At 69.8% G+C, this 20,101-nt stretch overlaps 3 protein-coding genes across 5 annotated transcripts in view; 2 read left to right on the top strand and 1 right to left on the bottom strand.

Moving 5' to 3' along the window:
- Positions 1–1,999: 1,999 nt before the first annotated feature.
- SYMPK (symplekin scaffold protein) lies at positions 2,000–10,884 on the top strand. Of its 2 annotated transcripts, none has more exons than XM_074810171.1 (27): positions 2,000–2,044; positions 2,712–2,828; positions 3,117–3,182; positions 3,301–3,354; positions 3,565–3,638; positions 3,811–3,937; positions 4,021–4,270; positions 4,351–4,521; positions 4,703–4,942; positions 5,631–5,785; positions 5,872–6,022; positions 6,147–6,360; positions 6,431–6,581; positions 6,669–6,904; positions 7,128–7,209; positions 7,287–7,400; positions 7,468–7,615; positions 7,689–7,849; positions 7,927–8,035; positions 8,102–8,202; positions 8,282–8,372; positions 8,756–8,857; positions 8,932–9,119; positions 9,856–10,032; positions 10,140–10,226; positions 10,331–10,564; positions 10,657–10,884. In XM_074810171.1, exons 1-27 carry the CDS (start codon positions 2,003–2,005, stop codon positions 10,801–10,803), a joined length of 3,789 nt encoding a protein of 1,262 aa, XP_074666272.1. In that variant the 5' UTR covers positions 2,000–2,002; the 3' UTR covers positions 10,804–10,884. The 2 variants fall into 2 exon arrangements, with proteins under 2 accessions (XP_074666272.1, XP_074666271.1); XM_074810170.1 differs by having other exon boundaries at positions 10,140–10,232.
- A 498-nt stretch (positions 10,885–11,382) lies between these two features.
- Positions 11,383–20,101, top strand: part of DMWD (DM1 locus, WD repeat containing) — a 40,374-nt gene continuing 31,655 nt past the window's right edge. The window contains exons 1-4 of one of the 2 annotated variants that reach the window (XM_074810176.1): positions 11,383–11,770; positions 12,083–12,265; positions 13,026–14,192; positions 14,545–14,612. In XM_074810176.1, coding sequence (XP_074666277.1) covers positions 11,399–11,770; positions 12,083–12,265; positions 13,026–14,192; positions 14,545–14,592 — 1,770 coding nt within the window. In that variant the 5' untranslated portion in view covers positions 11,383–11,398 and the 3' untranslated portion in view covers positions 14,593–14,612. Of the gene's footprint in view, positions 11,771–12,082; positions 12,266–13,025; positions 14,193–14,544; positions 14,864–20,101 lie in introns of those variants that run through there. The other variant, XM_074810175.1, reaches the window with a different exon arrangement.
- Positions 17,268–19,880, bottom strand: LOC141917032 (uncharacterized). Its single transcript, XM_074810076.1, has 5 exons — positions 19,869–19,880; positions 19,210–19,548; positions 18,385–18,461; positions 17,820–18,173; positions 17,268–17,444 (listed from the first exon to the last, which is right to left on the bottom strand). Exons 1-5 carry the CDS (start codon positions 19,878–19,880, stop codon positions 17,396–17,398), a joined length of 831 nt encoding a protein of 276 aa, XP_074666177.1. The 3' UTR covers positions 17,268–17,395.

Below are 20,101 nucleotides of genomic sequence, written 5' to 3'. Positions count from 1 at the left end.
CCACACTCCTCGGGGGCTCCCAGCAGCCCTTCTCGGGTAGGGCTGTGTCCGTGGGTCCGTCCGTGGGGCTGTGGGGCTGTCTGTGCGTCTGTCCATGGGTCCGTGGGTCCATCCATGGGTCCGTGCTTCAGCACCACGGACAGCGCCAGTACCGCTGTGGGCGGGGCCGGGGCGGGGCCAGGACCCGCCGCGCTCCTCCCCCTCCCCGCGCAGGCGCAGCCCCTCCCCGCGCAGGCGCAGCCCCCCCCGTCCCGTCCCGCCGCGCTCCCTTCGATCGGTGCGTGCCCGGGGGGGGGGTCGCGTTGCGGGGACCCTCCGGGGGCCCACGGGGACACGGCGCTGAGGGGGGCGGGGACACCCCCGCCATGTGGCGGCGGCCGTGCTGCTCCCTCTGCGACCTGCCCCGGGCGCCCTGGGCCGTGCTCTGGGACTTCAGCGAGGCCGTTTGTCGCGGCTGCGTCAACTTCGAGGGCACCGACCGCATCGAGCCGCTGCTGGCGGCCGCCCGCCGCCTCCGGCACCGCCACGGCGAGATGTGGCACCGCCACGGCGAGACACGGCACCGCCACGGGGAGACGGAGCCACGATGCCACGGGGAGACATGGCACTGCCATGACGAGACACGACACCACAACGGCGAGACAGTGCCACGATGCCACGACAAGACGTGGCACCACCATGACGAAGCGCTGACCGCCTGCCGTGATGAGACACGACGCCGCCACGACAAGACGTGGCACTGCCATGACGAGACAGTGCCACGACACCACGACAAGATGCAGCACTGCCACGACGAGACACGACACTGCCATGATGAGACACGACACCGCCACGACGAGACGCTGCCACGACGCCACGAGGCTGCGCCAAGCGCCCGCCGCGCCATGGCAGAGCCGAGTGCCCCCGCGCCTCGCCCGGGCGTCGAGCTCCAACTGAAGCTTTTCACCGAATGTCCCCGCGGCGCCGCCCTGCGCGCTCCCAGCGACGCCGTTTCCCGCCCGCACGAGCCCCTGGGACACGACTGGTGGCTGCTGGGCGAGCTCCTCGCCGAGGCTGCCCGCTTCTTCCGCCCCCCGCCGCGCCACAAAGCGTCCCCCGCCGCGGGCGACCCCCGCCCGCCCCCCCCCGGGGCTTTGCGCCGCCGCCGCCCGGACAACGCCCGTTCCGTGCGGGGCCCCGCGGTGCTGGCGCGTCACTTCTGCCTCCCCTGTGCCCGAGGCGCCGTCGGGGCGCAGGGGGACGGCGACGAGGCGCGTTGTCCCAGCGGCGGGCGCTGTCCCCCGGGCGGCTCCGGCCTCCCCTGGGCCGTCCTGCAGGGCGAGGTCGCCGCCATCTTGGCCGGTGACGTCCGCGTCAAGCAGGAGCGGGACCCCTGAGGCCCCCCCCCCAATCGCTGTTATTTTGGTAGGTCCTACCAAAACGCACCCCCCGTCTTTTACCCAGGGAGGGGGGTGAGAAGTGCCTGTGTCCCCCCTCCAAAGCTCTGGTGGATTTGGGGGGGGTGGGAGGGGGGTTTTTGGTCAATAAAGCGACACTTTCGGGGGGGTTTCGTTAAGCTGCGGTTTGGCTGGTTCTTGGGGTCAGGGGAGGTCTGGGGGGGCATCTTGGGGTGGGGGGGTCTTGGGGAAATGAGGGGGGGTAATGGGGGGCTGGGGGGACTGGGGGGGCACAGGGGAGTGGGGGGCTGGGGGGGTCTTGGTTGCAAAGGTGGGGGGCTGGGGGGAAGGGGGAGTCTTGGGGGGCAAGGAGGGGGCTGGGGGGGTGTTGGAGGCAAGGGGGAATTGGGGGTAACTAGGGGGGGGGGTGTCCTCGCTCCCCACGTGCCCTGGGGCACACACCTCCCCCCGCGCCCCCGGTCACGCGTCCTGGCGCTGCCCCGCCCCCTTCTGCTCATGCGCGGAGAGGTGGAACCTGCGGGGGGCGGGGCCTCGTCGAGCCCCGCCCCCTAGGCCTACAGCTCCCCGTGGGCCCCGCGCGATGACGTCATGGGGCGGGGCCCCGCATGCGCTGGGGCGCCCGCAGGCCGCTGAGCGCGCGGGCGGCGGTGAGGGTCCTCTGTAGGGCCTGTGGGGCTGGGAGGGGGCTCTATAGGGCCTGTGGGGCTGGGAAGGGTCTCTGTAGGGACTTGTAGGGATGGGAGGGGGCTCTATAGGGTCCTGCGCGGGGGTGGAGGGAGCTCTGTAGGGACTGGGACTGCACGGGACTGGGATTCTATAGGGGAGTGTGATGGCAGGGCCCAGGGCAGGCGCTGCATAGGGGCCTCGGTCAGCAGTAAATTGCTGGGGGATGTGTGAGACGTCCCAGGGGAGTGTAGGGCACTCTGGGGCTCTATAGGGCACTTCAGGGGCAGCTGGAGTATGTCAGGGACCGTATAGGGGATCCCAGGGGCCATATGGGGCATTTCCGTGCTCTATATTATAGCCCAGGAGCCCTATAGAGCAATGTGGGGCTGTATGGGCCAACCTAGAGGTGTCTGAGGCAACCCAGGGGCTGTATGGGTCATGTCTGGGCCCTATAGAGCATCCCAGGGGCTGTATGGGGCGTTCTGGGGCCGTATGGGGCATCCTGGGGCCATATAGGGCATCACAGGGGCTCTGTGGGGTGTCTCTGGGCCGTATAGAGCCTTGGGGGGCCGTCGGGGGCATTGGGGATGCCCCAGGGGCCCTATAGAAGGTGCCGTATAGGCTGTGATGTGGTTGTGCCCCCCCCAGGACAGGGCGATGGCGGGGCCGGGGGGGGCCGAGGGCCCCAGCCCCCGCATGAGCGTGGCCTCCCAGTTCTTCAGCGAGGAGGAGTGCGGCAGCGACGGCATGAGCACCTCGGAGCGGGTGGGGCTGCGGCCCGGGCCGGGGGATCCCCTGGGGGGTCTGGGGTTGGGGGGGGTGGGGGGCAGGATCCCCAAGATTGGAGGGGGGGAGTCACCTGGAGCTGGGGAAGTGGGGGCAAATCCCCAGGTGGGGGGGCAGGGGCAGGATCCACCTCCCTGGCAATCTGGTTGTGGTGACCTCCAAGGGGCCACGGTGGCCACCTCAAGGGGATCCAGTGGTGGCCCTGGGGGGGGACACACAACCTGGGGACCCCCCTCCATGTGCCCCGGGACTGAGCGTGTTCCGCAGGTGGTGGATCTCCTCAACCAGGCGGCCTTGATCAGCAACGATGCCAAGATCAACATCCTCAAGCAGGTGAGGGGTGGGGTGGGGACACAGGCAGGACTGGGGGGGCAGCCAGGGCTGGCAGGGGGACGTGGCCCCCCCCCCCCGTGGCCCCCCCTGTGTCCCCACTGTGTCCGTTTGTCCCCAGGTGCAGGAGCTGATCATCAACAAGGACCCGACGCTGCTGGACAACTTCTTGGATGTGAGTGGGGAGGGGGATGGATCTGGGGGGGTTTGGGATGGATCTGGGGGGGGGGTGGGATGGATCTGGGGGGGTTTGGGATGGATCTGGGGTGGCTGGGATGGATCTGGGGGGGCTGGGATGGATCTGGGGGGGTTTGGGATGGATCGGGGGGGGGGCTGGGATGGATCAAGCCTGGTGCTGAGCCCCCCCGTGTCGTCGCCCCCCCAGGAGATCATCGCCTTCCAGGCCGACAAGTCCATCGAGGTGCGGAAGTTCGTGGTGGGCTTCATTGAGGAGGCCTGGTAAGGGGCTGGGGGCGGGGGGGGTGCTCAGCACCATCCTGCATCCCGGGGGACAGTTATTGCCCCGTCCAGGCTTTGGGGGCCAGATGTGGGTGCTAGGCACCCTCTTGCCCCGGTGGCCATCTTGTGTGTGGCCGCCCCCCACCCATTTGTGCCCCCCCCCCCGCCCCAGCAAACGGGACATCGAGCTGCTGCTGAAGCTCATCGCCAACCTCAACATGCTGCTGAAGGACGAGAACGTCAACGTGGTGAAGAAGGCCATCCTCACCATGACGCAGCTGTACAAGGTGGCCCTGCAGGTGAGACCCCCCCGGGGTGCTGCCAGGGGGCACCCATGGGTGGTGGGAGGGCCCAGCGAGGTCTGACCCCCCCCTGCCCGCAGTGGATGGTGAAGTCGAAGGTGATCAGCGAGCTGCAGGAGGCTTGCTGGGAGATGATGGCGGCCATGGCCAGCGACATCATCCTCCTCCTCGATTCGGACAACGACGGCATCCGCACCCATGCCATCAAGTTCGTGGAGGGGCTCATCATCACCCTGTCCCCCCGCATGGCCGACTCCGACGTCCCCAAACGCCACGAGAACGACATCAGCCTCGAGCGCATCCCCAAGGACCACCCCTACATCAAATACAGTGAGGCCGGCGGGTGCGGGGGGCGGCGGGGTCCCCTCCGAGCTGGGGACGCCCCGCTGAGCATCCCCGCGTCCCCGCAGACGTGCTGTGGGAGGAGGGCAAGGCCGCCCTGGAGCAGCTGCTCAAGTTCATGGTGCACCCGGCCATCTCCAGCATCAACCTGACGGCCGCGCTGGGCTCGCTGGCCACCATCGCCCGCCAGCGGCCCATGTTCATGGCCGAGGTCATCCAAGCCTACGAGACCCTCCACGGTAAAACGGCGCCTCCCCTGGCCCCGCAGGGGGGGTGCCTGTGTCCCCAGGGTCCCCGCAGCCGCCTCCCGTGGGGCGGGGAACCTGGGTGCCCTCAGGCCCAACGCTCGTCCCCACCCTCTCGCTGCCCCACATCCCTGGGGCGCCCCTAACACGGGTTCCCCCCCTCCCCGCTTCGCAGCCAACCTGCCCCCCACCCTGGCCAAGTCGCAGGTGAGCAGCGTCCGCAAGAACCTGAAGCTGCACCTGCTGAGCGTCCTGCGGCACCCGTCCTCGGGGGACTTCCAGCCCCAGATCACCACCCTCCTCGTCGACTTGGGCACCCAGCAGGCCGAGATCGCCCGCAGCATGCCCAGCCCCCGTGACGCCCGCAAACGGCCCCGCGACGAGCCCGACGCTGCCCTCAAGAAGATGAAGATTGGTGAGACCTGGGGCTGTCGCTGTCAGCCCCTCCCCGGTGGCGCTACGCACCCTCGGGGCCCCTCCCAGCTTCCTCTGGGGCATAAAATGCCCCCTCGGGTCCTCCCAGTGCCCTCCTGGGGACGCTGGGGACAGGTGGTGGCATTACAACCCCCCAGGGTGCTCCCAGCACCACCCAGGGTCCCCCCAGGCCTTGCTGGGGACAAGCGGTGGCATTAAATCCCCCTCAGGTCCTCCTGGTGCCCCTCAGGGTCCTCCCCATGTGCTCCTGGGGACAGGTGGTGGCATTAAACACTCTCCAGCTCCTCCCAGTGTCCCCCAGAGTCCTCCCAGTCCCTTCCTGGTCACGCTGGGAGTGTGTGGTGGCATTAAACGTCCCCAGGGTCCTCCCCGTGCCCTCCTGGGGACAGGTGGTGGCATTAAACACCCCCCAGGTCCTCCCAGTGTGCCTCAGACTCCTCCCAGTGCCTCCTGAGGTCATTCCCAGTCCCATCCTGGTCATGCTGGGGTGGGTGGTGGCATTAAACCCCCCCCAAGTCCTCCCAGTGCTCTCCCAGGGACCACCAGTGGCCCAAAAGACCCCCCTCAAGTCCTCCCACACCTTCTCCGAGGCCGCCGCTGCCTGGCAGTGGCCGACCAAACCCCCGGGGACCTTGGGGGGGGGGTGACCCTGACCCCCATCCTGACAGAGCCCCCCCTGGGTGAGGACGACGAGGACAAGGACCTGGAACCGACGACGGTGCCGGTGGCCAAAGCGGGCGGCCAGGCCAGCGTCCCCTCGGACACCGACATCACGGCCGAGTTCCTGCAGCCGCTGCTCACCCCGGAGAACGTCGCCAACCTGGTCAGGGGGCGCGGCAGGGGGGGACGCGGCGTTTGAAGAGGTCGGGGGGGCTGTAACGCGGTGCTGTCCCCCCCTGTCCCATGCAGGTGCTGATCAGCATGGTGTACCTGCCCGAGGCCATGCCCGCCTCCTTCCAGGCCACCTACACCCCGGTGGAGTCGGCCGGCACCGAGGCGCAGATCAAGCACCTCTCCCGCCTCATGGCCACCCAGATGACAGCGGCGGGGCTCGGCCCGGGTGAGCCGTCACCCCCTGTCCCCCTTTTTCCTGCCCAGCAGCGCCTTTTCAGGGCTCTTGTCTCCCTCAAAACGCTCGGTTTTAATGTAATTCCCCCAATTTGCTCCCCCCGGCGCCGCTGCAGGCGTGGAGCAGACGAAGCACCTGAAGGAGGAGCCCAAGGAGGAGAAGGCGGCCAAACCCGAGAGCGTGGTGATCAAGCGGCGGCTCTCAGCGCTGGGCCAGGGCCAGGCCATCTCGGTGCTGGGCGCCCAAGGCTCGGCTACCAACCTGCTGGAAGAGGAAGCCCCCCAGGCCAAACGCCGCCCCGAGCCCATCATCCCAGCCACGCAGCCCCGGTGAGCTGCCGCCCCGCTGCCCCCCCTGGGGAGCACCCATGGGTGCTGAGGGGCTCTTTTCTCCCTGCAGGCTGGCAGGCGCTGGTGGCCGCAAGAAGGTTTTCCGCCTGAGCGACGTGCTGAAGCCGCTGAGCGACACGCAGATGGAGAAGCTGAAGCTGAGCGCCGTCAAACGCATCCTGCGCGCCGAGCGCGCCGTCGCCTGCAGCGGGGCCGCCCAGGTGCGCCTGGCACCCCCTGGCGTTGGGGCAAACCCCCCCCCCTTCCCCCCAAAATCTCACCCAGTGCTTTTTGCCTCCCTCCGCCAGGCCCGCGTGAAGATCCTGGCCTCGCTGGTGACGCAGTTCGAGGTGCCGCTGAAGAGCGAGGTGCTGGCCTTCGTCCTCGACGACATCCGCGGGCGCCTGGACTTGGCCTTCGCGTGGCTCTTCCAGGAGTACAACGCCTACCTGAGCCGCTTCCCCGCCGGCAGCCTGGAGCGCTACGACGAGTGTCTCATCGGGCTCCTCGCCGGGCTCCAGGAGAAGCCCGACCAGAAGGACGGGTAGGGATGGGGACGTGGGGACGGGGCCGCGGGGACGGGACGGTGCCATGGGGACAGAACGGTGCTGCGGGGACGGGACGGGGCCACCAGCCGCTTCACCAGGCTCTGGAGAGCTGGCACAGTGGGATCGGCACCTCTCGGGCCGTGAACATCCCTCCAGATGGTTCACGTGTGTCCCCACTCCGACGATGTCCCCACCCCAGCGATATCCGTTTCCCGGCAGGATTTTCACCAAAGTGGTGCTGGAAGCGCCGCTGATCACCGAGAGCGCGCTGGAGGTCATCCGCAAGTACTGCGAGGACGAGGTGGGGACCCACGGGCTGGGGGACATGGGGACGAGCCCCGGCGTCCCTCACCCTTGAGTGTCCCCCCTCTTTTTTAGAGCCGGACCTACCTGGGCATGTCCACGCTCCGTGACCTCATCTTCAAGCGGCCGTCGCGGCAGTTCCAGTACCTCCACGTGCTGCTGGACCTCAGCTCCCACGAGAAGGACAAGGTACTGTCACCCCCGCCCCGCCCCGCTGTGTCCCCGTGCCCGTGGGTGACACGTGGCCGCCCCCCAGGTGCGCCAGCAGGCCCTGCTCTTCATCAAGCGCATGTACGAGAAGGATCAGCTGCGCGAGTACGTGGAGAAGTTCGCCCTCAACTACCTCCAACTCCTGGTGCACCCCAACCCCCCCTCTGTCCTCTTCGGGGCCGACAAGGACACAGGTGAGTTCTGGGGAGGGGGTGGCGCCCGCAGCAGGGGGTCCCTGGGGCTGCGGTGACGCCCTGTGTGACGCAGAGGTGGCCGCGCCGTGGACGGAGGAGACCATCAAGCAGTGCCTCTACCTCTACCTGGCGCTGCTGCCCCACAACCACAAACTTATCCACGAGTTGGCCTCTGTCTACACCGAAGCCATCGCCGACATCAAACGCACCGTCCTGCGCGTCATCGAGCAGCCGGTGAGACCCGTGGGGGACAGGGGGGACATGCTGAGGGGGCGCGGCGGCCCGGTGACGCCAGGGCGGCTCTGCCGTAGATCCGCGGGATGGGGATGAACTCGCCCGAGCTGCTGCTGCTGGTGGAGAACTGCCCCAAGGGCGCCGAGACGCTGGTGACGCGCTGCCTGCACAGCCTGACCGACAAAGGTAGGGGACGAGGGGGACGCGGCGGGGCTGCGCCTGCCCCGCGGTGACGTACCACCCCCCCGGCAGTGCCCCCCTCGCCCGAGCTGGTGAAGAGGGTCCGTGACCTCTACCACAAGCGGCTGCCGGACGTGAGGTTCCTCATCCCCGTCCTCAACGGGCTGGAGAAGGTCGGTGTGTCCCCTCCCCGCGTGTCCCCTTCCCTCGTGGTGTCCTCCCCCCGGCTAAGCGCTGCCGTTTTGGGTGCAGAAAGAGGTAATCCAGGCACTGCCCAAACTCATCAAGCTCAACCCCATCGTGGTGAAGGAGGTCTTCAACCGCCTCTTGGGGACGCAGCACGGTAGGGGACAGGGACAGCCCAGGGACATGGGGATGGCCCTGGGGTGAGACACGGAGCCTGGCACGTCCCTGGGGACCGTCCCAGTGCTCCCTGTGGGGATGTGGAACCTCCTGGGGCGGGGGACACACACCGTGGGGCCACCCCTGCGGACGTGGGACCTCCCTGAGGTGGGACATGGGACGTCCTGGGGTGGGGCACAAGGGGCCACCCCTGGGGACATGGGAGCTCCTCGTGGTGGGACCCAGGACGTGGCACCTCCCTGGCACCGGCTGCTCCCAGGGCCCCTCCTCCCCTCCGGGGCCACCCAGGGCCCTGGCAGCTGAACCCTGCGGCCACCCTGCCCCCCCACAGTGACAGGGCCACCCCGCGCTGTCCCCCGGCAGGTGACGGTGCCTCAGCCGTGTCCCCGCTGAACCCGGGGGAGCTGCTGATCGCGCTGCACAACATCGACTCCTCCAAGTGCGACATGAAATCCATCATCAAAGGTGGGTGCTGGGGGGACGCCGCCGCCCTCGCAGGCCCCCCCGCAGGGGAGGTGACACGTCATTGTCCCCGGCAGCCACCAACCTGTGCTTCGCTGAGCGCAACGTCTACACGTCGGAGGTGCTGGCGGTGGTGATGCAGCAGCTGATGGAGCAGAGCCCCCTGCCCATGCTGCTCATGCGCACCGTCATCCAGGCGCTCACCATGTACCCCCGCCTCGGCGGCTTCGTCATGAACATCCTCTCCCGGCTCATCATGAAGCAGGTCTGTCTGTCTGTCCATCCAGCTGTCTGTCTGTCTGTCCATCCGTCCGGCTGTTTGTCCGTCTGGCTGTCTGCCTGAGGGCTGGTGGTCCCTGGGACGGGTCCCTCAGGGTGGCCAGGTGTTCACTCTGTGGGGCCCTGGGTGTCTGTCTGTCCTGTCCTGCTGTCCCTGTGTGTCACAGTGCGGGTGTCTGTCCCTCTGGGTCTCTGTCTGTCCTGTCCTGCTGTCCCTGTGTGTCACAGTGCGGGTGTCTGTTCCTCTGGGTGTCTGTCTGTCCTGTCCTGCTGTCCCAAGGTGTCCTGGAGTGGGTGTCTGTCTCTGTGGGTGTCTGTCCTTTTCTCTTGTTCCTGGGTGTCACAGCCCAGTTCTCTGTCCCTCTGTCTCTCTGTTCTGTCACGGTGTCCCAGTGTCCCAAGCTGTCCTGGAGCGGATGTCTGTCCCCCTGGGTGTCTGTCTGTCCTGTCCTGATATCCCAAGCTGTCCTGGAGTGGGTGTCTGTCCCCCTGGGTGTCCTGTCCTCTTGTCCCTGGGTGTCACAGTGTGGGTGTCTGTCCCTCTGTCTGTCCTGTCCCAGTGTCCTGGAGTGGGTGTCTGTCCATCCTGTCCCCCTGTCCCTGGGTGTCCCCAGGTGGGTGTCATCTGTCCCCATGGGTCCCTGAGCCCCCCCTGGCTGCCGGTGGGGGTTGAGGGGGAGTGTTTCCCCCAGGCCCCCCCTCACCCCCCTCTGCCCCCCCAGGTCTGGAAGTACCCCAAGGTCTGGGAGGGCTTCATCAAGTGCTGCCAGCGCACGAAGCCTCAGTCCTTCCAGGTGGTGCTGCAGCTGCCCCCCCCCCAGCTGGCCGCCATCTTCGACAAGTGCCCGGAGCTGCGGGAGCCGCTGCTCAGCCACGTCCGGGCCCTCACCCCCCACCAGGTGACCCCCACCCCGCGGGGGGAGGACACAGCACCCCCCAGCATGCACTGGGGTGAAGGGGGGGATGTTGCGCCCCCCCTGACCCCCTGTGTCGTCCCCCCCCCCAGCAAGCCCACATCCCCCTCTCCACCATGGCCATCCTGGAGGCTTCCGCCCGCCACGAGCCTGATGCCAGGGAGGGGCCGCCCGGAGAGGTGGGGGTGCGTGAAGGGGTGTTGGGGGACCCCTCGCCCCCCCCGGGGCATGGGGCAAGGTGGGAACCCCCCTCACCCCCCCCATCTGCCCCCCCACCCCCCAGGAGAAGCCCCCCCAGCAGCCCAGTGAGGAGGAGGCCAAAGGGAAGGCAGTGACCCCAGCCCCAGGGGGGGCTCCCAGCGGTGGGGCCCCCCCTTCTGAAGCACCCTCCGACTTGGGGGGGGCTGACCTTGACCCCCCCCCAATCTTCATCAGCGTCCCTGAGGATGAGGAGAGCTCAGGGGGGGATGGGTCCCCCCCTGACACCACCCTTGATCCCCCTGCAGCCCCCCCCAAGGTACCCACCCACTCCCCCAGCACCCTCTGTGTCCCCTCTTGGCGGGGGGGGAGGGGGCACCCATCTCTCACCTCCCCCTTTTCTCTGTCTAGGACACCACCACCACCACGGAGCCCCCCCCGGCTGAGGCACCCCCCAGCAGCCCCCCCTCCTCGGAGCCACCGCCCCCTGGTACCCAGAGCCCTGAGGTGCCCCCCGGGGGGGCCCCCGATGCCACCCCAGGGCCAGCGGAGGGTTGAGACAGGGTGAGGGGGGACAGATGGGGGGTGCCCCCCTCCCTGGCCCCCTGGGGTGCTGTGCTCAATAAAGGTGTGGGAGCAGCTCTGCGGATGTGTCTGATTGGGGGGGGCACCCTGGACCCCCCCGTGGCGTGGGGGCACCCCCTGATCCCCTCCCCACCCTTACACTGGAGTGCTCAGGGTGCCCTGTGGGGGGTATGGCCGGTGCATGCAGGGGTGGGGCTTAAACGGCCATAAATTGTGTGTGGGCGTGGTCTGTGTGGGCAGGGGTGGGGCTTAAACGGCCATAAATGGTGTGGGGGCGTGGTTTGTGCGGGCAGGGGTGGGGCTTAAATGGTCATAAATGGCCTGGGGGTGTGGGCTGTGCGGGCAAGGGTGGGGCTTAAACGGCAGTAAACGGCCGGGGGCGTGGTTTGTGCGGGCTGGGGCGGGACTTAAAGGCTCATAAATGGCGAGGGGGAGTGGTTATGTGGGTCCTGGGCGGGGCTTTGACCCCCGAGGGGGTGTGGCCAGTCATGACTCAGCGCGTTGCCATGGCAGCGGCGGCGGCGGGCGGGGCACTTCCGGCGGGCGGGGACGCCCTTCCGGCGGCAAGATGGCGGCGGCGGCGGCGGCCCCGGGGGCGGGTGAGGGCCCCGCGGCGCTCCCGGCGCAGCCGCTGGAGCTCAAGAGCCAGTTCCGCACCCGGGAGGGCTCCTACCGGCTGCTGGGCCCCGAGCCTCGGGCCCGCGCCGGGCCCGCCGCCGCCCCCGGGCCCTCCCCGCCCGCCGCCGGACCGGGCCCCGCCGCCGCCGCCGCCCCGGGCCCGGCCGCGCTGCCGCCCGTGCGGTTGTCCATGGTGCGGCTGGCGCTGCCGCCCGCCGAGGAGCCGGGGGGCCCGGCCGAGCGCAGCCGGGTCTGCTTCAACCTGGGCCGAGAGCTCTACTTCTACGGCGGAGCCGGTTCCGGTGGTCGCGGCAGCCGCCGGGTAACGGGGGAACTGGGGCCCTTCGGGCGGGGGAGGGAGCCGGGCGGTGCTGGGGACCGCGGCGCTGGCAGGTGCCCGTGGGGGACGGTGACACAAGGGGTCGTAGGGCCGGTACTGGAGGGGCTGGAGACAACCGGGGCCGGTAACAGTGACAAAGACTCCCAGGAGCCATCACTAATGGGGACAGTGGTGACACCGGGGCCGGGCCCAGGGGGTTTTTGGCCCAGGCCAGCGTGACGGTGCCGAAGACCCTCCCGGGAGCACCGTGGAGGTATGTGTCCCCCCCTCGGTGACACCCGTGTCCCCCCGCAGTCGCTGGACCTGCACAAACCCATCGACAAGCGCATTTACAAGGGGACGCAGCCGACCTGCCACGACTTCAACCAGTTCACGGCCGCTGCCGACACCATCGCGCTGCTGGTCGGCTTCTCGGCCGGGCAGGTCCAGTACCTCGACCTCGTCAAGAAAGACACCAGCAAACTCTTTAACGAGGAGGTGAGGCTGGGAGGGGACAGTCGGGTCCCCAAATGTCTGTTTTTTTAGCTTTGCCCTCGAATGTGCCGTTTTATGTCCCCAAATCCTGTTTCCAGCTTCACCCTCGGCAAGAGGGCGCGTGACACGGATTCGGGTCCCCAAATAGCCAGTGATGCCACCCCAGGGCTGTGCCTCAGCCCTCGCTTGTGGCCGCAGACGTCCCCATTGGTGTCCCCAAACGTGCCAGTTCGGGCTTTGCCCTCGGTGACACCCCGGGGTTGTGCCGTTGCACTCACTCCTGTCACTAAACATCCCCATTTTTGTCCCCAAATGTGCCAGTTTTTGTCCCTTGGTGTGCCAGCTCGGCCTTTGTCCTCAGTGACACCCCAGGGTTGTGCTGCTGCACTCGTGTCATCAAACATCCCCATTTTTGTCCCCAAATGTGCCAGTTTTTGTCCCTAGGTGTGCCAGCTCAGCCTTTGCCCTCAGTGACACCCCAGGGTTGTGCCACCGCACTCACTCGTCACTAAACGTCCTCATTTTTGTCCCCAAATGTGCCAGTTTTTGTCCCCAGATGTGCCAGCTCGGCCTTTGCCCTCAGTGACACCCCGGGGTTGTGCCGCTGCACTCACTCCTGTCACTAAACGTCCCCATTTCTGTCCCCAAACCCGCCGGTTTGTGTTTTTCCCTTGGCAAGCCCCAAGGGCTGCCCCGTGCTGCCATTCTGTGTCCCTGGCCCTGCCCGGGGGCCTGATCCTGACCCCCCTTCCCCACCCCACAGCGCCTGATCGACAAGACGAAGGTGACCTTCGTCAAATGGCTGCCGGAGACGGAGCGGCTCTTCCTGGCCTCCCACGCCAGCGGCCACCTCTACCTGTACGACGCCGAGCAGCCCTGCGGGGCCGCAGCCCCCCAGTACAACCTCCTGACGCAGGGCGAAGGCTTCAGCGTCTTCGCCTGTAAGAGCAAGACCCCCCGCAACCCCCTCCTCAAGTGGGCGGTGGGCGAGGGGGCCCTCAACGAGTTCGCCTTCTCGCCGGACGGGCGCTCGCTGGCCTGCGTCAGCCAGGACGGCTGCCTCCGCGTCTTCCACTTCGACTCCATGCTGCTGCAGGGGATGATGAAGAGTTACTTCGGGGGGCTGCTCTGCGTCTGCTGGAGCCCCGACGGGCGCTATGTGGTGACGGGGGGCGAGGACGACTTGGTGACCGTCTGGTCCTTCGCCGAGGGGCGAGTGGTGGCCCGAGGTCACGGGCACAAGTCTTGGGTCAACGCTGTGGCCTTCGACCCCTTCACCGGGGCGGCGCAGACCCCCCAGCCCGCCGAGCTGAGCGGGGGCGAGGAGGAGGAGGACGAGCCCCCCGACCCGCTGGTCCACCGCTCCCCCGCTGTCACCTACCGCTTCGGCTCGGCAGGGCAGGACACGCAGTTCTGCCTGTGGGACCTGACCGAGGACGTCCTCTACCCCCGGCCCTCGCTGCCCCGCGCCCGCACCCTCACCGGCTCGGCGGACGCCACCGTCCCCGCGCCGGGGCTGCCGCGCTCGCTCTCCCGCTCCAACAGCCTCCCGCAGCCGGCGGGGACGGGCTCGGCCCGCGGGCCCCCCCCCGACGTCCCCCCGGCCCTCAGCGTCGGCCGTTTCGCCACGCTGACGCTCCAGGAACGGAAGGGACCCGAAAAGGAACACAAACGTTATCACAGTTTGGGCAACATCAGCCGAAGTGGGGAGAAACCCCCTGGCGCCGGCGCCTGCCGGGGGCGGCTGGATACGGCCAAGGTGCTGGGCACGGCGCTGTGCCCCCGCATTCACGAGGTGCCGCTGCTGGAGCCCCTCGTCTGCAAGAAAATCGCCCACGAGCGCCTGACGGTGCTGCTCTTCCTGGAGGATTGTATCGTCACCGCCTGCCAGGAGGGGCTCATCTGCACCTGGGCGAGGCCCGGCAAGGCCGTGAGTGTGCTGGGGGGTGCTGGGGGGGTCTGATAGCAGCCAGGGGGGTCGGGGGAGGCTGGGGGGTCTGACAACAGCCTGGGAGGTCAGAGAGGGGCTGGGGGGGTCTGACAGCAGCCTGGAGGGTCAGAGAGGGGCTTTGGGGGAACATGGGGGGGGTCTGACAGCGGCCTGGGGGGTCAGAGAGGGGCTTTGGGGGAACATGGGGGGGGTCTGACAGCGGCCTGGGGGGTCAGAGAGGGGCTTTGGCGGGGGGACAAAGCCCCCACACGGTGCCACACCGCTGCGGGGGGGGGACACAGCGCGGGGGGGTCCCCAGTGTGTTCATGTGTGTGTGTCCCCCCCCTTGCAGGGCCTGTCCTCGCAGAACGGCGGCTCCCCCAGCGGCACCGTCGTATAACGTCACCGTGTCACCCGTACATGTCCCCCACCCCCGCGGGTGCCACCGCTCCGTCCCCGTACTACTGAGCCCCCCCCCACCCCAAAAAAACCCTCCCCGGGGCGGGCGGGCGCCCCGCTGCTGTCCCCACGCCCCCCCCGCTGCTGCCCCCCGTCCCCGGGGGGTGGTGGCACTGCCGGCGGGGCGCCCTGTGCCTTTGTCACTTTATGTCCCCGCGCCGCGGGGCCACCGGGCTCCGGCCCTTATTTATACTAAAGAGACTCTTTTCGCACTCGGGGGGGTCCTGACGTGTCCGGGGACGGGGACAGGGTGGGGACATCGGGGGCGGAAACAAGGGGTGCGGGATGGGCACGGGGGGGACACACGCTGGGTGGCACGTGGGGACAGACTGGGGATGCGATGGGGGACACGGGGACAAAGGGACAGACTGGGGACACACTGGGTGGCACATGGGGACACAGAGACAGACTGGGGATATACTGGGTGACACAGGACAGACTGGGGACACGATGGTGACACAGGGGGTCACAGGGAAAGACTGGGGACATGATGGGGGACATGGGGACAGACCGGGTGGCACCTGGGACACAGCGCTGCTGTCCCCACATCCCCCAGGCCTGGGGGGGTCACAATGGATGTGACACCTCCCAACTGGGCCATTTTGGGTCCCCACGTGTGTCCCCCTGCAGAGACCGGTTGCACAAACATTTTATTCTCATTTCCTGGGGGGGACAAATCGAGGGGGGGGGGGGGCCAAAAAACTGGGGAGGTATAAATAAGGGGGGGTAGTGCAAATGTGGGCGTCCCTACAAATAAATTACTAGCAGGGGGCAGTGGGGGGGGCCCCGGGGGGCCCCCAGGGTGGCACAAGGTGGGGGGGTGGGTGCCCCCCACCCACTGGGCGTGGGGGGGGGGGGTGTCGGGTCCCGCCGCCCCTCGTTGCCGATCATGGGGGCAATGGTGTGACACCACCCCCCCCCCAGCCCCCCCCACATCGCTGGGGTGGGGGGGCCGGACGCCTGGGTGTCCCCCCTCCCTTGTGCCGAGTGGTTATGGGGGGGCTATGTACAGGGGGCTGTGGGGGCCCCCCCCCACGCTGTGGGGAAAGGGGGGGGGGGGTCAAGTGCAAGAAGAGGGGTTGCTGGTGAGCCCGGCCGCCTCAGGGTGGGTGTCCCCCCTCGGGGGGGGGGGTCCCACTCAGGGGGGGGTCCCCGGGGGGGCGGGGGGGCGCAGGCCGGCGGCGCAGAGCAGCAGGCAGTCCTTGGTGACACCAGGGGGGGGGCACCTGGGGACAGGGAGGGGGTCAGGTGGCCCTGTCACTCCCCTCCCACACAGGTCCCATGCAGTTGATGTGTGTCCCCCCCCTCCTCTTCCTTCATTGGGGGGACCCCCCCCCGATTTGGGGGTGGCCCCGGGGGGGGGTGCAGGGACAGGGTGACAAGTGGCGGTGAGGGGGGTGGCAGTGCCCAAGGGGGGGTGGCAGGGCCTTGGGTGACACAGCCCGGGGGGGGGGGTGACGCTGGGAGGTGGCATTTACTCGGGGGGGGGTGGCACTGGTGGGAGGTGGCACTTCCCGGGGGGGGGGTGTGTGACAGTGCCAGCGTGGCCGCGGTTGTCCCCTCCCGGTGGGGGGGTGGGTGGCCATGCCCTGGGGGGTGTCCAGCCCCGGGAGGGGTGGCAGTGGCCGGGGGGGGGGGGGGGGGGTGACAGTGACAGTGACATACCCGGGCCCAGAGCAGGAGGTGGCGGGACAGGGGCACCCCCAGGGGGGAGCGGAAAAGCCGGGGGGGGGCCCCCGCTGCCGGGCTGCGGAGAGAGCAGAGAGCGTCAGGCACCCCCAAACCCCCCCCCAACCCCCCCCAAACCCTGCCACCCCCCAAACCCTGCACCCCCCCAGCCTTACGTCCGCAGGGGGGGCTGTGATGGTGGGGGGCTGCCCTGCGCCTCCTGCAAGGGAAATGGGGGGGGGGGGGATCAGGGCTGGACCCCCCCAAATACCCTTTCGGGGGGGGTCCCACCCCATTTTGGGGAGAGGATGAGGTCCTGTGTGCCCCCAATACCCTTTGGGGGGGGAGGTCCTGATCCCCCCCCCCATCCCGGAGAGGGTTTCAGGGCTACTCGGGCCCCCCCCAGAGGATTTGGGGGCCTGGAGAGGGCCCCTGGGGGGACCTGAGGGCCCGGGGGGGTGGGGGGGGCCTTGCCTTGGTGCGGGGGGGGGGCCGGGCCCCAGGGGGGGGTTCTGCAGCCGCCGCAGCTTCGCTTCCAGTTCCAGGTTGCGGCTCTCGGCCTCCTGCAGGCGCCTGGGAGGCGGGGGGGGGGGGGGGGGGGGTGTGTGTGTGGGGGGGGGGTGTCAAGTGGGGACCCCCGGTGCCCCCCTCCCGTGACCCCCCCCCCCGGTGCCCCCCCCTCCGTACCGGGCCAGCCCCTGTCCCGCCGCCCGGAGCAGCCCCAGCTCCCGCTCCAGCGCCGCCCGCCCGCGCCGCTCCGCCGCCAGCGCCGCCCGCAGCTCCGGGACCGGCCCCGCCCCCTCCGGGGCTGGCCCCGCCTCCTCCGGGACCGGCACCGCCTCCTCCGGGACCGGCAACCGCCCCCTCCAGGACAGGCACCGCCCCCTTCGGGACCGGCCCCGTCTCCTCTGGGACAGGCCCCGCCCCCTCCGAGACAGGCCCCGCCACCTTCAGGGCTGGCTCCGCCTCCTCCGGGACAGGCCCCGCCCCCTCCGGGACTGGCCCCGCCACCTTCAGGGCTGGCCCCGCCTCCTCTGGGACTGGCCTCGCCCCCTCCGGGACAGGCCCCGCCCCTTTCAGGACTGGCCTCGCCTCCTCCGGTACCGGCTCCGCCTCCGGCCGCGCCTGCGGGAACCGCGCTTGAGTGGGGACCCCCGGGGCACCGGGACCGCTCAGGAACCCCCCCCCGGGCACCAAGCCCCCCCCCAACCGGGCACTGACCTCCCCCGGGACCCCCCCGGTACCCCCGGGACCGCTCGAGACCCTCCTCGGGACACCAGGATCCCCCCCCGGGGCACCGGGACCGCTCGGAACCCCCCCCGGACCCGGGGACACCCCCCGCGGGGCACCGAGCTCCCCCAAGCCGGGCAGTGACCTCCCCCGGAACCCCCCCGGACCCCCCCCCCGGGGCACCGAGCCCCCCCCAACCGGGCACTGACCTCCCCCCCACGGACCCCCGGACCCCCCCCCGGGACACCGGGACCACCCCGCCCCACATACCGGCTCCTCAGGGGGTGCCCGGGGGGCTCCGTGCCCGGGGGGTGACGTCCGCGGGGGGGCCCCCCGGTTAAGGGGGGTCCCTGCGCTGTGGGGGGGCCCTGGGGTGGGGGGGAGCCTGTGGGGACGGGGGTCACTTGGATGGGGGGGGTCCCCTTTTGGGGGGGGGGGGCCCGTAGGGGGGGGGGGGGCCCTGGGACAGAGGGACCCCCGGAGCTGGGGGGGGACCCATGTCCGGGGGGGTCCCTGTCTCCGGGGGGGTCCCCCAGTCCCCCCTCCAGCTCCATGGCCACGTCCTGGTCCCACTCCTCGTCCTCATCTTCCTCCTCCTCCTCCTCCTCCTCCTCCTCCTCCTCCCTAGTGCGGGGGGGGGACACACAACGGGAGGGTCACCTGGGGCCCCCCCCAAGGAACCCCCAGCCCCCGTGCCCCCCCGTCACCTCCAGACCCCCCCCTTCCTGTGTGCCCCCCCATCCCGAGACCCTCCACACCCCCCCATCGCCCCCCTGCACCCCCCAAACCCCCCCCCGTGCCCCCTCCCCGTGCCCCCCCCCCCCCCCGTGCTCACTCGGGGGGGCCGCGGGCGTACGAGTACCCCACAAAGGGCAGGTGCAGCCCCAGCTCGGGGGGGTCCCACGGCTCCTCCTGGGGGGGGGCACGGGCGGGGGGGTGTTAGATATGGGGGGGCACTGGGGGGGGGGAGTTGGGGGGTCCCATTGGGAGGGGGTGATGTGGATGGGGGTCCCAAGTGCTGAGGGTGGGTCCTGGGGAGGGGGGCGGGTCCCATGGTGCGTGGGGAGGGGGTCCTGGAGGGGATCAAGTGATGGGGGGGGGTCGTGGGTTGGGGGGGGCTCAATGGGGGGCATGGGGGGGTCCTGGGGAGGGGGGGTTCCCATGGTGTGTGGGGTCTCATGGGGGGGGCTGAGGGGGGCGTCCTGGGGAGGGGGGGGGGGGGTCCCATGTTGTGGTGTGTGGGGTCTCATGGCGGGCTGAGGGGGGGTCCTGGGGAGGGGGGGGGGTCCCATGGTGTGGGGGGGGGGGTCTCGAGGGGGGTCCTGGGGGGGGGGGGGGTCCATGGTGTGTGTGTGGGGTCTCATGGGAGGGCTGAGGGGGGTCCTGGGGGGGGGGGGTGGTGGTGTCGTGAGGGGGGGTCCTGGAGGGGCATCAAGTGATGGGGGGGGTCGTGGGTGGGGGGGGGGGCTCAATGGGGGGCTGAGAGGGGGGTCCTGGGGGGGGGTCCATGGTGCGCGGGGGGGGGTCCGGGAGGGGATCAAGTGATGGGGGGGGGGTCCTGAATGGGGTCCCATGAGAAGGGGGTTGCCATGGGAACGGGACGACTCCCGGGATAGGGTCCCGGGGGGGGTCCCGGGGGGGTCCCGGGCCCCGCCCGCACCGGCTGGCTGACGCAGTCGTCCAGGACGTCGAAGTTGGAGGTGTCGGCGGCGCCGCCGGCCGAGGGGGCGAAGGGGGCGCGGGCGCGGCCGCAGCGCGGCCCAGCGGAGCCCCGCGAACAGCGGCAGCGCCCGGAAGTCGCGGGCCCCGCCCCCGGCCCCAGCCGCGCCTCGCGCGCGCACCAGCAGCCCCCGCACGAGCGCGCGCGCCCGCCGCCGGCACCCGCGGGCACGGTCCCGCTGGAGAGGCCACGCCCCCCCGACGGCGATTCCCCGCCCTCCGCTGCCGAGGCCACGCCCCCTCCCGTCGGGTCCGGCTCGTCCGGCAGGTGCAAGTGGTCCTGGGGGCGGGGCCGAGCGGTCACCGCCAGTAACGCCCAGTAACCCCCAGTGACACCCCAGTGACCACCCAGTAACACCCAATTGACCCCCAGTGACCCCCAGTGACCACCCAGTGACGGCCCAGTGACCCCCCCAGTAACAGCCCAGTAACGGCTCAGTAACAAGCCCAGTGACCCCCCAGTAACCCCAGTGACGGCCCAGTGTCCCCAGTGACCCTCCAGTGCCCCCAGCACCCTCAGTGCCTCCCAGTAACCCCCCCCAACGCCTCCCAGTAACCCCCCCAGTGCCTCCCAGTACCTCCCAGCAACTTCCCCATGACCCCTAGTAACATCCCAGTGCCCCCCAGTCTCCTCCCAGTAACCTTCCACTGCCTCCCAGTAACATCCAGCACCTCCCAGTACCCCCTAGTCTCCTCCCAGTGCCCCCCCAGTTCCCTCCCAGTGCCTCCCAGTAACATCCTAATAACGTCCCAGAAACCTCCCCGTGCCCTCAGTAATGTCCCAGTGCCTCCCAGTAACCTCCCAGTGCCTCCCAGTAACATCCCAGTGCCCA

The sequence above is a fragment of the Strix aluco genome, chromosome 33 (genome assembly GCF_031877795.1).
Source record: "Strix aluco isolate bStrAlu1 chromosome 33, bStrAlu1.hap1, whole genome shotgun sequence".
Taxonomy (NCBI): Eukaryota; Metazoa; Chordata; class Aves; order Strigiformes; family Strigidae; genus Strix; species Strix aluco.
The sequence above is the reverse complement of the archived record's forward strand: the minus strand, read 5'-3'. Positions and strand labels throughout refer to the sequence as shown.